General features: G+C 44.3%; 2 protein-coding genes across 2 annotated transcripts in view; one reads left to right on the plus strand and one right to left on the minus strand.

Annotated features, from left to right (window-relative positions):
* Nucleotides 1–8,045: 8,045 nt before the first annotated feature.
* LOC112237826 (neurotrophin-3) lies at nt 8,046–11,097 on the minus strand. The gene has a single exon (XM_024406427.2). It carries the CDS (start codon nt 9,936–9,938, stop codon nt 9,150–9,152), a length of 789 nt encoding a protein of 262 aa, XP_024262195.1. The 5' UTR covers nt 9,939–11,097; the 3' UTR covers nt 8,046–9,149.
* Nucleotides 11,098–15,457: 4,360 nt separating this feature from the next.
* LOC121844539 (flocculation protein FLO11-like) overlaps nt 15,458–16,918 on the plus strand; it is a 42,404-nt gene continuing 40,943 nt past the window's right edge. Inside the window, exons 1-2 of the mRNA XM_042314763.1 lie at nt 15,458–15,501; nt 16,731–16,875. Coding sequence (XP_042170697.1) covers nt 15,458–15,501; nt 16,731–16,875 — 189 coding nt within the window. The remainder of the gene's footprint in view (nt 15,502–16,730; nt 16,876–16,918) is intronic.

Raw genomic sequence — 16,918 nt, forward strand, 5'->3', positions numbered from 1 at the left:
GCCACCCGAACGGGAAGGGGAGTGTCCTTCAGTCGGAGTCGTGACAATGTTTTTTAAGTCATATCTTCAACCTCAGTGCCTCTTTGCTTGACATCATGTCGAAAATCAAAAGAAATCAGCTAAGACCTCGGAAAAAAATGTGTAGACCTCCACAAGGTTCATCCTTGGGAGCAATTTCCAAACGCCTGAAGGTACCACGTTCATCTATACAAACAATAGTACGCAAGAATAAACACCATGGGATGACGCAGCCGTCATACCGCTCAGGAAGGAGATGCGTTCTGTCTCCTAGAAAAAAGTGCAAATCAATCCCAGAACAACAACAAAGGACCTTGTGAAGATGCTGGAGGAAACAGGTTCAAAAGTATTTATATCCACAGTAAAACGAGTCCTATATCGACATAACCTGAAAGGCCACTCAGCAAGGAAGAATCCACTGCTCCAAAACCGCCATATAAAAGCCAGACTACGGTTTGCAACGGCACATGGGGATAAAGATGGTACGTTTTGGAGAAATGTCCTCTGGTCTGATGAAACAAAAATAGAACTGTTTGGCCATAATGACCATCGTTATGTTTGGAGGAAAAAGGGGGAGGCCTGCAAGCCAAAGATCACCATCCCAACCGTGAAGCACGGGGGTGGCAGCTTTGCTGCAGGAGGGACTGGTGCACTTCACAAAATAGACGGCATCATGAGGCAAGAAAATTATGCGGATATATTGAAGCAACAACTCAAGCAATTTTGCCATAACTTTGGACGTATGCTTGGGGTCATTGTCCATTTGGAAGACCCATTTAAGACCAAGCAGGAAGTTAAAGCTAAGTCTTAAATGGATCTTCCAAATGGACAATGACCCCAAGCATACGTCCAAAGTTATGGCAAAATGGCTTAAGGATAACAAAGTCAAGGTATTGGAGTGGCCATTCAAAGCCCTGAGCTCAATCCCATAGAAGATTTGTGGGCAGAACTGAAAAAGCGTTTGCGAGCAAGGAGGCCTACAAACCTGACTTAGTTACACCAGCTCTGTCAGGGGGAATGGGCCAAAATTCACCCCACTTATTGTGGGAAGCTTGTGGAAGGCTACCCGAAATGTTTGACCCAAGTTAAACACTTACAGGCAATGCTACCAAATACTAATTGAGTGTATGTAAACTTCTGACCCACTAGGAATGTGATGAAAGAAAGAAAAGCTGAAATAAATCATTCTCTACTATTATTCTGACATTTCACATTCTTAAAATAAAGTGGTGATCCTATCTGACCTAAGACAGGGAATTTTTACTAAGATTAAATGTCAGGAATTGTGTAAAACTGAGTTTAAATGTATTTGGCTAAGGTGTATGCAAACTTCTGACTTCAACTGTATCCCCCTCTCTCTTTCTCTCTCCCTCCTCCTCTCACCACCTCTCTTTCTTGCTCTCCTTCTGGCTCGCTCTCACTCTCTCACTCACTCCCTCTCTTTCTCTCTCTCTCTCGCTCTCTCTCCCTTCCTCCCTCTCTGGCAGCCTCTCTCTCTCCCTTCCTCCCTCTCTGGCAGCCTCTCTCTCTCTCTCTTCCTCCCTCTCTGGCAGCCTCTCTCCCTCCCTCCCTCTCTCTCTCTCTCTCCTTTTCCCTGCCTCTTTCTGTCTCTATCATTGGAACCTACTGCTGGACAGTCACAGACCCACAGGATGTAACTCAGTAATAACACACACAGGTAGAGACTGAGTTATAGAAAACATAGTCATGTTTATTCATGTTTCACCACACAGATGGACGGACAGACAGACAGACAGATGGGCTGTGAGTCCTGATCTGTTGGCGAGGGTAGAGTCAACGGGATAGCATCTGTAAGCTCTGCTCTGGGGTCAGTTCTCAGTAGAGTCAGATGAATAGAGGACAGAGTCTTTGATGCGCGGCTCTGGGGTCAGTTCTCAGTGTGTTTAACAGAACATTGTACTGTGATGGAGCAGGCTGGAGGTCAGGACAGCACTGGAGATTTACCCAATCAACTAAACATCCAGAAGTACAGAGTAAAAGACAGACAGAACACGGTACAGGCAGTATAGTCAGTTTACACCAGCCATCTAATAGGTCGCTAACAGAACTACTACCATCCAACAGTCTCTTCACTAGAACTCATGTTTTGTCACGTTGACTTCAGTCCTACAGCCTGGATGGGGCTGGGGGGGCTGGGGGGGGTCACGTATCCTTTAGCTGTACATGTGCTATGTTTGGCACATTCTCCTCATTAAATAGCTGGGAACTCTAAAGAAGAAGAAAACAACATTCCTTGTCCAGGAAATGCATTGGATTCAGCACTGGAGGTTGTATGTGTCTCAAAACACCAAGTGGTTAGAAGCAGCTAGAGTGACATTGGGTTAGCATGGTAACAGCAGGGCACTCCAATGTCCTCCAAACCAACAGAAACCATGTGACAGAATATCCAACGGGTTCTAGAATCTACTACAATCTACTACAGCGATGTAGGAGATCCTCTGTGTGTGGGTACAGTTTCAGACCTGTCCAGGTGTATTGTGGGTATTAAAGTGTATCGGTGGGTATTAAAGTGTATCGGTGGGTATTAAAGTGTATCGGTGGGTATTAAAGTGTATTAACGTGTATTAAAGTGTAGCGGTGGGTATTAAAGTGTATTAAAGTGTAGCGGTGGGTATTAAAGTGTATTAAAGTGTATTAAAGTGTAGCGGTGGGTATTAAAGTGTATTAAAGTGTATTAAAGTGTAGCGGTGGGTATTAAAGTGTATTAAAGTGTATTAAAGTGTAGCGGTGGGTATTAAAGTGTATTAAAGTGTATTAAAGTGTAGCGGTGTGTATTAAAGTGTATTAAAGTGTAGCGGTGGGTATTAAAGTGTATTAAAGTGTATTAAAGTGTAGCGGTGGGTATTAAAGTGTATTAAAGTGTATTAAAGTGTAGCGGTGGGTATTAAAGTGTATTAAAGTGTATTAAAGTGTAGCGGTGGGTATTAAAGTGTATTAAAGTGTATTAAAGTGTAGCGGTGGGTATTAAAGTGTATTAAAGTGTAGCGGTGGGTATTAAAGTGTATTAAAGTGTATTAAAGTGTAGCGGTGGGTATTAAAGTGTATTAAAGTGTAGCGGTGGGTATTAAAGTGTATCGGTGGGTATTAAAGTGTATTAAAGTGTATCGGTGGGTATTAAAGTGTATTAAAGTGTATTAAAGTGTAGCGTTGGGTAATAAAGTGTATTAAAGTGTATTAAAGTGTAGCGGTGGGTATTAAAGTGTATTAAAGTGTATTAAAGTGTATTAAAGTGTAGCGGTGGGTATTAAAGTGTATTAAAGTGTATTAAAGTGTAGCGGTGGGTATTAAAGTGTATTAAAGTGTATTAAAGTGTATTAAAGTGTAGCGGTGGGTATTAAAGTGTATTAAAGTGTAGCGGTGGGTATTAAAGTGTATTAAAGTGTATCGTGGGTATTAAAGTGTATTGGTGGATATTAAAGTGTATTAAAGTGTAGCGGTGGGTATTAAAGTGTAGCGGTGGGTATTAAAGTGTATTAAAGTGTAGCGGTGATATTAAAGTGTATTGGTGGGTATTAAAGTGTATTGGTGGATATTAAAGGGTATCGGTGGGTATTAAAGTGTATCGGTGGGTATTAAAGTGTACCGGTGGGTATTAAAGTGTATTAAAGTGTATCGGTGGGTACTAAAGTGTATCGGTGGGTATTAAAGTGTATCGGTGGGTATTAAAGTGTATTAAAGTGTATCGGTGGATATTAAAGTATATGTGTGGGTATTAAAGTATATTAAAGTGTATCGGTGGGTATTAAAGTATATTAAAGTGTATCGGTGGATATTAAAGTGTATTAAAGTGTATCGGTGGGTATTAAAGTGTATCGGTGGGTATTAAAGTGTATCATCGGTGGGTATTAAAGTGTATTCGTGGGTATTAAAGTGTATTAAAGTGTAGCGGTGGGTATTAAAGTGTATTGGTGGGTATTAAAGTGTATCGGTGGGTATTAAAGTGTATCGGTGGGTATTAAAGTGTATTCGTGGGTATTAACGTGTATCGGTGGGTATTAAAGTGTATTCGTGGGTATTAACGTGTATCGGTGGATATTAAAGTGTATCGGTGGGTATTAAAGTGTATCGGTGGGTATTAAAGTGTATCGGTGGGTATTAAAGTGTATCGGTGGGTATTAAAGTGTATTGGTGGGTATTAACGTGTATCGGTGGGTATTAAAGTGTATGTGTGGGTATTAAAGTGTATTAATTTGTATCAGTGGGAATTAAAGTGTATCGGTGGATATTAAAGTGTATTGGTGGATATTAAAGTGTATGTGTGGGTATTAAAGTGTATTAATGCGTATCGGTGGATATTAAAGTGTATGTGTGGGTATTAAAGTGTATTAATGCGTATCAGTGGGTATTAAAGTGTATCGGTGGGTATAAAAGTGTATGTGTGTATGACTGTGTAATAAATTGTACTGGTGTGTGTTGTAGAAAGGCAGGGTGTAGGTCTGTGGGAGAACTCCTATCTGTAATGGTGTGGGTGGTGTAGGTCTGTGGGAGAACTATCTGTAATGGTGTGGGTGGTGTAGGTCTGTGGATAACGCCTATCTGTAATGGTGTGGGTGGTATAGGTCTGTGGAGAAGTCCTATCTGTAATGGTGTGGGTGGTGTAGGTCTGTGGGATAACTCCTATCTGTAATGGTGTGGGTGGTGTAGGTCTGTGGGAGAACTCCTATCTGTAATGGTGTGGGTGGTATAGGTCTGTGGGAGAACTCCTATCTGTAATGGTGTGGGTGGCCAGTTCTTCTCCAGCTGTTATCACAGGAGAACAATGCAACGATGATGTTCCACTCTACAGGTAATTGGTTCTAACCCCCTCTCTGTTCCACTCTATAGGTCATTGGTTCTAACCCCCTCTCTGTTCCACTCTATAGGTCATTGGTTCTAACCCCCTCTCTGTTCCACTCTATAGGTCATTGGTTCTAACCCCTCTCTGTTCCACTCGATAGGTCATTGGTTCTAACCCCTCTCTGTTCCACTCTATAGGTCATTGGTTCTAACCCCTCTCTGTTCCACTCTATAGGTCATTGGTTCTAACCCCTCTCTGTTCCACTCTATAGGTCATTGGTTCTAACCCCCTCTCTGTTCCACCCTATAGGTCATTGGTTCTAACCCCCTCTCTGTTCCACCCTATAGGTAATTGGTTCTAACCCCCTCTCTGTTCAACTCTATAGGTAATTGGTTCTAACCCCATCTGTTTCCACCCCCGGGTCCCTGCTGTCAGTCAGCTTCTTATAATCCCTTCTCTGTTCCATAATATAGGTCAGTGGTTCCACCCTTCTGATATTTCCCTGTTGTCTGAATCGCCCCTTCCTCTCCCCTCCTCCCCACTGCTGGTGTAAAGGAGCTCCATGGTCAGGTTGTTAAAGGTCTATATTTGGGTCAGATGGTTTCTAGTGGTGCCTGTATCAACATCGTATAGCTGTATAATCCTACTGGAGTTGGAGAATCTATGAAACTCCTTCTTAAATATAACCTCTGGTTTAAACCCTCATTCCTTACTTTGTCAGCCTGTCAATCCCCCTCCCTGCATCAAAGCTTTAGTAACTTTGTTAACTCTGTGTTAGCTGCCTGAGTTGGTCTGGTTTAGCTGTCTCTATGTGGCCTGTGGGATGGAACATTACAATTTGTGTAAATGTTCTGTGATGGTTGCATGGTTGTTCTGTGATGGTTGTATGGTTGTTCTGTGATGGTTGTATGGATGTTAGGAGATGGTTGTATGGATGTTATGAGAAGGTTGTATGAATGTTCTGTGACGGTTGTGTGGAGGTTCCTCCCAATACATTGAGGTTGACAGGTCTTCTCAGTGTTCTCTGACCCTGAGGTAGTGTTAGGGGTCAGGGTTAATTAGGGTTACCGAGGTAGTGTTAGGGGTCAGGGTTAGGTAGGGTTAGGGGTCAGGGTTAGGTAGGGTTACTGAGGTAGTGTTAGGGGTCAGGTAGGGTTAGTGAGGTAGTGTTAGGGGTCAGGGTTCGGTAGGGTTACTGAGGTAGGGTTAGGGGTCAGGGTTATGTAGGGTTAGTGAGGTAGGGTTAGAGGTCTGGGTTAGGTAGGGTTAGAGAGGTAGGGTTAGGGGTCTGGGTTGTTTGTTTGGTAGGGTTAGTTTGATAGACAGGTGTCAGATTTAGTGTCTGAGCCTGAACCAACTGGCCTCTAAACTCTAACCTCTGACCTGGAAGTCTTATGAATAGCTCTCTGGCATTGCTGTCTGAACTCGTACCCGACAGGAAGTCTGAGGTCTTACGCAACACACAACTCTGTCCTCCAGACTTACAAATGACATCAATGCATGATTTAGGTAAAAGCCCACCCGACAGAGAGTGATCTGAAGCTGGGATTGGCCTGTCGTAAAGCATCTTACAGGGTATCTTAGGGGTTTCAATCCTAGCTCTGCACATATGAACATATCCTTAGGCAGCTTTCCACTCCCTAAGACACCATGTCATTAGCTATGGCACAGTCTGATGTGAGCCTGATACCTGCTACCTACCTGCTAACCTGCCTCAACACCTCAACCTACCTGCTGCTTGCCCTCGACATCACAGAGCTCTATCAGGTTCTACTGGGTTCACTCGGGTTCTACTAGATTCTACCAGGTTCTGAGGTTCTACCAGGTTCTACCAGGGTCTATCATACTGTTCCACTGTTCTCAGGGCGGGGTATCACCAAACATAGAGGTGAGCATTCACCAGGGTTAGAAGTTGGCTTTAGGCTTAGAGAGTGGAGGTGGCTTTAGGCTTAGAGAGTGGAGGTGGCTTTAGGCTTAGAGAGTGGAGGTGGCTTTAGGCTTAGAGAGTGGAGGTGGCTTTTAGGCTTTGGAGTGGAGGTGGCTTTAGGCTTAGAGAGTGGAGTTGGCTTTAGGCTTAGAGAGTGGAGTTGGCTTTAGGCTTAGAGAGTGGAGGTGGCTTTAGGCTTAGAGAGTGGAGGTGGCTTTAGGCTTAGAGAGTGGAGGTGGCTTTAGGCTTAGAGAGTGGAGGTGGCTTTAGGCTTAGAGAGTGGAGGTGGCTTTAGGCTTAGAGAGTGGAGGTGGCTTTAGGCTTAGAGAGTGGAGGTGGCTTTAGGCTTAGAGAGTGGAGGTGGCTTTAGGCTTAGAGAGTGGAGGTGGCTTTAGGCTTAGAGAGTGGAGGTGGCTTTTTAGGCTTAGAGAGTGGAGGTGGCTTTAGGCTTAGAGAGTGGAGGTGGCTTTAGGCTTAGAGAGTGGAGGTGGCTTTAGGCTTAGAGAGTGGAGGTGGCTTTAGGCTTAGAGAGTGGAGGTGGCTTTAGGCTAGAGAGTGGAGGTGGCTTTAGGGAGGTGGGAGTGGAGGTGGCTTTAGGCTTAGAGAGTGGAGGTGGCTTTAGGCTTAGAGAGTGGAGGTGGCTTTAGGCTTAGAGAGTGGAGGTGGCTTTAGGATTAGACGTTGGGTTTCGGGTTAGAGACGGTCAGACAGGACCAGATTAACAGGGAGAGGAGGGGGCTGAGAGGCTTTGGTCCTGATAACATTAGCGGAACATGACCTAATGAGGCCAGACAGACCTGCTCCATGTACTCTATACATACTGCCCAGCCTCCCTACAGCCACAGCTCTTCCAGGCCAGAGGCCTGGTACCAAAGTACCATATCAGACCTCATGTATTGAGCCTGGATGATACAGCAAAACCTTTAGTTACTACATCATGGAAAACCCAAACATGTCTGGTCTGTCGTATGTCAGCAGGTCTGTCAAATACCCGTACATGTTCGTGGTTTGTACATACATCCAGACAGTGGTTTGTCCATACATCCATACAGTACATCTTTAGTCCACAATAACATTTGGACCAGATTTCTGTTTTCAACAGTCAGAGCAGTGATGTCGTAGAATGAGCTGAATGACAGTGTAGATCCCCTACTCCACACCTGGTGATGTCATATCCCCTAGTGATCTTCTTTTTCATCTGCTGCCCTAGGTATATCAACAAGGCACGTTGTCTCTCCACAATAGGCTGTACTGTCCAGCCCCATGGTAGTCTCTCCACACTAGGTACTGTCCAGCCCAATGGTAGAGTCTCTCCATGCTAGGCTGTACTGTCCAGCCCAATGGTAGAGTCTCTCCATGCTAGGCTGTACTGTCCAGCACAATGGTAGAGTCTATCCATGCTAGAATGTACTGTCCAGCCCAATGGTAGAGTCTCTCCACAATAGGCTGTACTGTCCAGCCCAATGGTAGAGTCTCTCCATGCTAGGCTGTACTGTCCAGATCCATGGTCTGAGTCTGAAGATGCTAGGCTGTACTGTCCAGCCCAATGGTAGAGTCTCTCCATGCTAGGCTGTACTGTCCAGCCCCATGGTCTGAGTCTGAAGATGCTAGGCTGTACTGTCCAGCCCAATGGTAGAGTCTCTCCATGCTAGGCTGTACTGTCCAGCCCAATGGTAGAGTCTCTCCATGCTAGGCTGTACTGTCCAGCCCAATGGTAGAGTCTCTCCATGCTAGGCTGTACTGTCCAGCGCAATGGTAGAGTCTCTCCATGCTAGGCTGTACTGTCCAGCCCATGGTAGAGTCTCTCCATGCTAGGCTGTACTGTCCAGCCCCATGGTAGTCTCTCCATGCTAGGCTGTACTGTCCAGCCCCATGGTAGAGTCTCTCCATGCTAGGCTGTACTGTCCAGCCCCATGGTAGAGTCTCTCCATGCTAGGCTGTACTGTCCAGCCCCATGGTAGTCTCTCCATGCTAGGCTGTACTGTCCAGCCCCATGGTAGAGTCTCTCCATGCTAGGCTGTACTGTCCAGCCCAATGGTAGAGTCTCTCCATGCTAGGCTGTACTGTCCAGCCCAATGGTAGAGTCTCTCCACACTAGGCTGTACTGTCCAGCCCCATGGTAGAGTCTCTCCATGCTAGGCTGTACTGTCCAGCTCCATGGTCTGAGTCTGAAGATGCTAGGCTGTGTGGTGGCTGTGGAGCCGCATGTTAGGAGTTCTTGGTTTATTTTTTTATTTATTTTTTCCTTTGATGATGACTTCAATAAATAACAAATATATTTATATATCATATATAGCCATGTAGAAACTACATGTATTTCACATAACTTAAATAATAATTTATATGTACAGCCCCCCTTCACAATAAGGAAATATATTCCATAATGTCTATGGTCGGGTTGTGTGTTTACGTCCTGCGGTGTTTCCGTGACAACGCACAGACACAGGAAGTGTCTATCCGTATCCAGCGCCAGCCCACAGAGGTCCGGTCCTGCGTCAGAGCTCTGACGTACGTCTGAGAGGTCTTACACTGCGAGTTCCAGTGTTTGTCATCGATGCCGCGACAGCCGCTCTTAAAAGGTTTGGCAGTCCGACACTTGGTCTCATAGAAGTACTGCTTAACAAAGTTGCTTTCGGCGGTTCCCATCTTTATCTGATCCAGGACGGTGACCTGACGACCCCTGATGTCCACCGCATTCGTCTTGTCTGTCACCCACTGTGATTGGCTGTCACAGACGGAGTACTCCCCGCGGTAACTCTTGTGTTCTGCGTATCTCTTCCTGCGGGTCTTGTTGGTTCTGTCAGAGCTGCCCACGTAGTCATCTATAGAGTAGAGCGGAGGAGGCTGCAGGGGCGCCCGCTCACTCAGCAGGACCCGGGGAGAGTTGTAGTGTTTCTGCTGCTCCAGCAGGTCAGACGACCTGGGCTGGTACAGCGAGCTGCGCCTCTCCAGGAATCTACTGTCGTCCAGAGGGGTGTCAATGGCGAGCAGGCCCAACGGTGGCAATGTGTCCTGGGCCTGCCTGTCCTGGCCCTCACCCTGCCTCCCCCGGCCGCGGGTCAGGTCCGCCTGCAGCAGCTGGATGATGAGGGAGTTGATGGGGTCCTGGGTGGGCGGGGGCTGCTGGCGCTCCATGTGCGTTGCCTGGATACCGTAGAGGTACGCTAGGAACAACACATACAGCAACATGGACATCACTAGATTCACCTGTAAGATCTGTGGAGTAGAGGAGACAGGATATCAGTTATTAATCACCTATCATCAATAATTACACCACTAGATTCACCTGTAAGATCTGTGGAGTAGAGAAGACAGAATAGCAGTTATTAATCACCTATAATCAATAATCACACCACTTGATTCAGTTACTAATTCAGATCAGTTATAATTTATTAATCACCTGAAGCATTATCAACATTTTATATTCTGAATCTAGAATCATGCCAAAATGCTAATATAAATTAGTCCTGGAGCATTATGAATGTTGTTTTATGTTCTGAATCTAGAATCATGCCAAAATGCTAATAGAATTAGTCCTGGAACATATGAATGTTGTTTTATGTTCTGAATCTAGAATCATGCCAAAATGCTAATAGAATTAGTCCTGGAGCATTATGGATGTTTTATGTTCTGAATCTAGAATCATGCCAAAATGCTAATAGAATTAGTCCTGGAGCATTATGGATGTTTTATGTTCTGAATCTAGAATCATGCCAAAATGCTAATGGGATTAGTCCTGGAGCATTATGAATGTAGTTTTATATTCTGAATCTAGAATCATGCCAAAATGCTAATAGAATTAGTCCTGGAGCATTATGAATGTTGTTTTATGTTCTGAATCTAGAATCATGCCAAAATGCTAATAGAATTAGTCCTGGAACATTATGGATGTTGTTTTATGTTCTGAATCTAGAATCATGCCAAAATGCTAATAGAATTAGTCCTGGAGCATTATGGATGTTTTATGTTCTGAATCTAGAATCATGCCAAAATGCTAATAGAATTAGTCCTGGAGCATTATGGATGTTTTATGTTCTGAATCTAGAATCATGCCAAAATGCTAATAGAATTAGTCCTGGAGCATTATGGATGTTTTATGTTCTGAATCTAGAATCATGCCAAAATGCTAATAGAATTAGTCCTGGAGCATTATGAATGTTGTTTTATGTTCTGAATCTAGAATCATGCCAAAATGCTAATAGAATTAGTCCTGGAGCATTATGAATGTTGTTTTATGTTCTGAATCTAGAATCATGCCAAAATGCTAATCGAATTAGTCCTGGAGCATTATGAATGTTGTTTTATGTTCTGAATCTAGAATCATGCCAAAATGCTAATAGAATTAGTCCTGGAGCATTATGAATGTTGTTTTATGTTCTGAATCTAGAATCATGCCAAAATGCTAATAGAATTAGTCCTGGAACATTATGGATGTTGTTTTATGTTCTGAATCTAGAATCATGCCAAAATGCTAATAGAATTAGTCCTGGAGCATTATGAATGTTGTTTTATGTTCTGAATCTAGAATCATGCCAAAATGCTAATAGAATTAGTCCTGGAACATTATGGATGTTGTTTTATGTTCTGAATCTAGAATCATGCCAAAATGCTAATAGAATTAGTCCTGGAACATTATGGATGTTGTTTTATGTTCTGAATCTAGAATCATGCCAAAATGCTAATAGAATTAGTCCTGGAGCATTATGGATGTTTTATGTTCTGAATCTAGAATCATGCCAAAATGCTAATAGAATTAGTCCTGGAGCATTATGAATGTTGTTTTATGTTCTGAATCTAGAATCATGCCAAAATGCTAATAGAATTAGTCCTGGAACATTATGGATGTTGTTTTATGTTCTGAATCTAGAATCATGCCAAAATGCTAATAGAATTAGTCCTGGAACATTATGGATGTTGTTTTATGTTCTGAATCTAGAATCATGCCAAAATGCTAATAGAATTAGTCCTGGAGCATTATGAATGTTGTTTTATGTTCTGAATCTAGAATCATGCCAAAATGCTAATAGAATTAGTCCTGGAACATTATGGATGTTGTTTTATGTTCTGAATCTAGAATCATGTCAAAATGCTAATGGGATTAGTCCTGGAGCATTATGAATGTTGTTTTATGTTCTGAATCTAGAATCATGCCAAAATGCTAATAGAATTAGTCCTGGAACATTATGGATGTTGTTTTATGTTCTGAATCTAGAATCATGTCAAAATGCTAATGGGATTAGTCCTGGAGCATTATGAATGTTGTTTTATGTTCTGAATCTAGAATCATGCCAAAATGCTAATAGAATTAGTCCTGGAGCATTATGAATGTTGTTTTATGTTCTGAATCTAGAATCATGCCAAAATGCTAATAGAATTAGTCCTGGAGCATTATGGTTGTTTTATGTTCTGAATCTAGAATCATGCCAAAATGCTAATAGAATTAGTCCTGGAGCATTATGAATGTTGTTTTATGTTCTGAATCTAGAATCATGCCAAAATGCTAATAGAATTAGTCCTGGAGCATTATGGATGTTTTATGTTCTGAATCTAGAATCATGCCAAAATGCTAATAGAATTAGTCCTGGAGCATTATGAATGTTGTTTTATGTTCTGAATCTAGAATCATGCCAAAATGCTAATATAAATTAGTCCTGGAGCATTATGAATGTTGTTTTATGTTCTGAATCTAGAATCATGCCAAAATGCTAATAGAATTAGTCCTGGAACATTATGAATGTTGTTTTATGTTCTGAATCTAGAATCATGCCAAAATGCTAATAGAATTAGTCCTGGAGCATTATGGATGTTGTTTTATGTTCTGAATCTAGAATCATGCCAAAATGCTAATAGAATTAGTCCTGGAACATTATGGATGTTGTTTTATGTTCTGAATCTAGAATCATGCCAAAATGCTAATAGAATTAGTCCTGGAGCATTATGAATGTTGTTTTATGTTCTGAATCTAGAATCATGCCAAAATGCTAATGGGATTAGTCCTGGAGCATTATGAATGTTGTTTTATGTTCTGAATCTAGAATCATGCCAAAATGCTAATAGAATTAGTCCTGGAGCATTATGGATGTTTTAGGTTCTGAATCTAGAATCATGCCAAAATGCTAATAGAATTAGTCCTGGAACATTATGGATGTTGTTTTATGTTCTGAATCTAGAATCATGCCAAAATGCTAATAGAATTAGTCCTGGAGCATTATGAATGTTGTTTTATGTTCTGAATCTAGAATCATGCCAAAATGCTAATAGAATTAGTCCTGGAGCATTATGAATGTTGTTTTATGTTCTGAATCTAGAATCATGCCAAAATGCTAATGGGATTAGTCCTGGAGCATTATGAATGTTGTTTTATGTTCTGAATCTAGAATCATGCCAAAATGCTAATAGAATTAGTCCTGGAGCATTATGAATGTTGTTTTATGTTCTGAATCTAGAATCATGCCAAAATGCTAATAGAATTAGTCCTGGAGCATTATGAATGTTGTTTTATGTTCTGAATCTAGAATCATGCCAAAATGCTAATAGAATTAGTCCTGGAGCATTATGAATGTTGTTTTATGTTCTGAATCTAGAATCATGCCAAAATGCTAATAGAATTAGTCCTGGAACATTATGGATGTTGTTTTATGTTCTGAATCTAGAATCATGCCAAAATGCTAATGGGATTAGTCCTGGAGCATTATGGATGTTTTATGTTCTGAATCTAGAATCATGCCAAAATGCTAATAGAATTAGTCCTGGAACATTATGGATGTTGTTTTATGTTCTGAATCTAGAATCATGCCAAAATGCTAATAGAATTAGTCCTGGAACATTATGAATGTTGTTTTATGAATGGAAAGGCACTGGAGCGATGAACCACTCTTGATGTCTCTGCCTGGAAGGCTGAGTAACTGGCTTACTGGTGCTCTTCCATGCCGTCCCTAGGAGGGGTGCGTCACTTGAGTGGGTTGAGTCACTGACATGATCTTCCTGTCCGGGTTGGCCCCACCCCCCTCGGGTTTGTTCCGTGGGGGAGATCATCGTGGGCTATACTCGGCCTTGTCTCAGGGTAGTAAGTTGGTGGTTGAAGATATCCCTCTAGTGGTGTGGGGGCTGTGCTTTGGCAAAGTGGGTGGGGTTATATCCTTCCTGTTTGGCCCTGTCCGGGGGTATCATCGGATGGGGTCACAGTGTCAGCCGACCCCTCCTGTCTCAGCCTCCAATATTTATGCTGCAATAGTTTGGGTCAGGGGGGTAGGGTCAGTCCGTTATATCTGGAGTATTTCTCCTGTCTTATCGGGTGTCCTGTGTGAATTTAAGTGTGCTCTCTCTAATTCTCTCCCTCCCCTCCCGGAGGACCTGAGCCCTGGGACCATGCCTCAGGACTACCTGGCATGATGACTCCTTGCTGTCCCCAGTCCACCTGGCCGTGCTGCTGCTCCAGTTTCAACTGTTCTACCTGCGGCTATGGAACCCTGGCCTGTTCACCAGACATTCTACCTGTCCCGGACCTGCTGTTTTCGACTCTCTCTCTCCCGCACCTGCTGTCTCTAACTTTGAATGATCGTCTATGAAAAGCCAACTGACATTTACTCCTGAGGTGCTGACCTGTTGCACCCTCTACAACCACTGTGATTATTATTATTATTTGACCCTGCTGGTCATCTTTGAACATTTGAATATCTTGGCCATGTTCTGTTATAATCTCAACCCGACATAGCCAGAAGAGGACTGGCCTTCCCTCTCCCCCTCTCTAGGGAGTTTTTCCTAGCCACCGTGCTTCTGCCTGTGTTTGGGATTTAGACTGGGTTTCTGTACAGCACTTTGTGACATCGGCTGATGTAAAAAGGGCTTTATAAATACATTTGATTGATTGATTTTATGTTCTGAATCTAGAAAATCATGTCAAAATGACTAGGAGTAGGAGGGGAGAGGAGGAGAGGGGGAGGGGACTAGGAGGAGGAGGGGGAGAGGGACTAGGAGGAGGAGGGGGAGAGGGAGGGGGACTAGGAGTAGGAGGGGGAGGGGGACTAGGAGGGGAGGGGGACTAGATGGAGGAGGAGGGGACTAGGAGGAGGAGGAGGGGGAGAGGGACTAGAAGGAGGAGGAGGGGACTAGGAGTAGGAGGAGGGGGAGAGGGACTAGGAGGAGGAGGAGGGGGAGGGGGACTAGGATGAGGGGGGGAGAGGGACTAGGAGGAGGAGGAGGGGGAGAGGGACTAGGAGGAGGAGGGGGACTAGGAGGAGGAGGAGGGGGAGGGGGAGAGGGACTAGCAGGAGGAGTAGGGGGAGGGGGACTAGGAGGATGAGGAGCGGGAGGGGGAGAGGGACTAGGAGGATGAGGAGGGGGACTAGGAGGAGGAGGAGGGGGACTAGGAGGAGGAGGAGAGGGACTAGGAGGAGGAGGGGGACTAGGGGGAGGGGGAGAGGGACTAGGAGGAGGAGGGGGACTAGGAGGAGGAGAGGGACCAGGACGAGGAGGGGATGGGGACTAGACATAGGAGGAGGGGGAGTAGGAGGAGGGGGAGGAGGGGGACTAGGAGCTGGAGGACCGGGGAGGGGGACTAAGAGGAGGGGGAGAGGGACTAGGAAGAGGAGGGGGACTAGGAGTAGGAGGAGGGGAAGGGGGACTAGGAGGAGGAGGGGGAGAAGGAGGAGGAGGGGGAGAGGGACTAGGAGGAGGAGGGGGCCTAGGAGGAGGAGGAGGGGGGGAGTGGGAACATGAAACAGGAGGGGGAGAAGGAGCTGGTGAAGTGTACCTCTGTGTGACGGGGATACCAGGGGCTGAGACCAGAGTTATTCAGAGTTGTACAGTTCATCAGTTAGTGGTTTACAGTCTATTAGGGATGTAGACATTCTGCTGGGTTGAGGCCAGTTCCTTGAAACACTGATCAGTAGCCTGGGGCATCCAGTTGCTCATTTGGTCACAACAACATTTGAGGCACAGAACTAGAATGAGATTCTATTTCTATTATTTGAGGTCAAGGGTCAAAGCAGGTGTGTGAATCACTGGTCTCTGCTAATATAATGTAACATTAGCAGCAATGTTGCGTGTAGCTCTGCTGCTACTATAGACTCCAGATGCGATGACGAGAGGAAACCTGTCCAAACTCTTACAAGTCTGACGTGATTGCAACACATGGGTTGAAGTTCCCCTATGAACAGATCTAGGATCAGCTTCACCTTCCCCAATCCTAACCTTAACCATAAGTGGGGGACAATATAAAACTGACCCAAGACCAGCATCTAGGGGATGTCTTCACCCTCCACCATACAGATCAGGAAGTAGTCTGTTGTGACGGCAGTAGATGTCCTGAGGGAAGAAACGGATCAGGCCTAAACGGGATCCTACCTCTGCAGCGCTGAGAGAAACCAGTAGTAGTACACACTGCTCTGATACACCCTGAAGAACTAGTTTATTCCTGTTGGCTACAGAGACCCTGGCAGGTAGATAATGACTCTCACTGAGGCACAGATCATTATTGTCATCCAGATTCTGAATGACAGAGAAAAAGAGAGCTACAGAATGAGATAAACACTCTAATCTCAAAATAATTCAAGACAAGAAGTGATGAACAACAACTCTATTCAATCAGAATATATAAAAAATGTACTTTGCGCCTCAAGTGAAGAGGTTTTGACTTCGCCAGCTACCTACACAACATAAACCTAGCCAATAGGCTAACAAGCTAGCCAGAAAAATGTAGCTAGAACAAACCTAGCGAGGGGAGATAATACAACTACATCCAACAACTAAACTGAGTGAGTCAACCAAGAAGGATCAGGGACTCTAACTTTAATATATCTTCTGTTGTTTTTTACTTTGAAGATGTTTTACTCTTTTTGCTGTTTTTGAGCTAAATTAGAGCTAGCTAGCAACAGCAGCAGACTAACAAAAATGGTTGCCATGGCACCGTGGCAGCAGAACAGAAGCAGTAGCAGAGCCCAGAGGCCCCATGTCCCCTCAGCGCTGAGTCCCTTCTCTACCCTCCAGAGGCCCCATGTCCCCACTCCCCCTCAGCGCTGAGTCCCTTCTCTACCCCCCAGAGGCCCCATGTCCCCTCAGCGCTGAGTCCCTTCTCTACCCTCCAGAGGCCCCATGTCCCCTCAGCGCTGAGTACCTTCTCTACCCTCCAGAGGCCCCATGTTCCCCTCAGCGCTGAGTCCCTTCTCTACCCTCCA

The sequence above is a fragment of the Oncorhynchus tshawytscha genome, unplaced genomic scaffold (assembly GCF_018296145.1).
Source record: "Oncorhynchus tshawytscha isolate Ot180627B unplaced genomic scaffold, Otsh_v2.0 Un_contig_2046_pilon_pilon, whole genome shotgun sequence".
Classification (NCBI taxonomy): domain Eukaryota; kingdom Metazoa; phylum Chordata; class Actinopteri; order Salmoniformes; family Salmonidae; genus Oncorhynchus; species Oncorhynchus tshawytscha.

What these genes read in the sequence shown, in the direction of transcription:
- LOC112237826 (XM_024406427.2), bottom strand. Translation starts at nt 9,938, where the DNA reads ATGTCCATGTTGCTGTATGTGTTGTTCCTAGCGTACCTCTACGGTATC.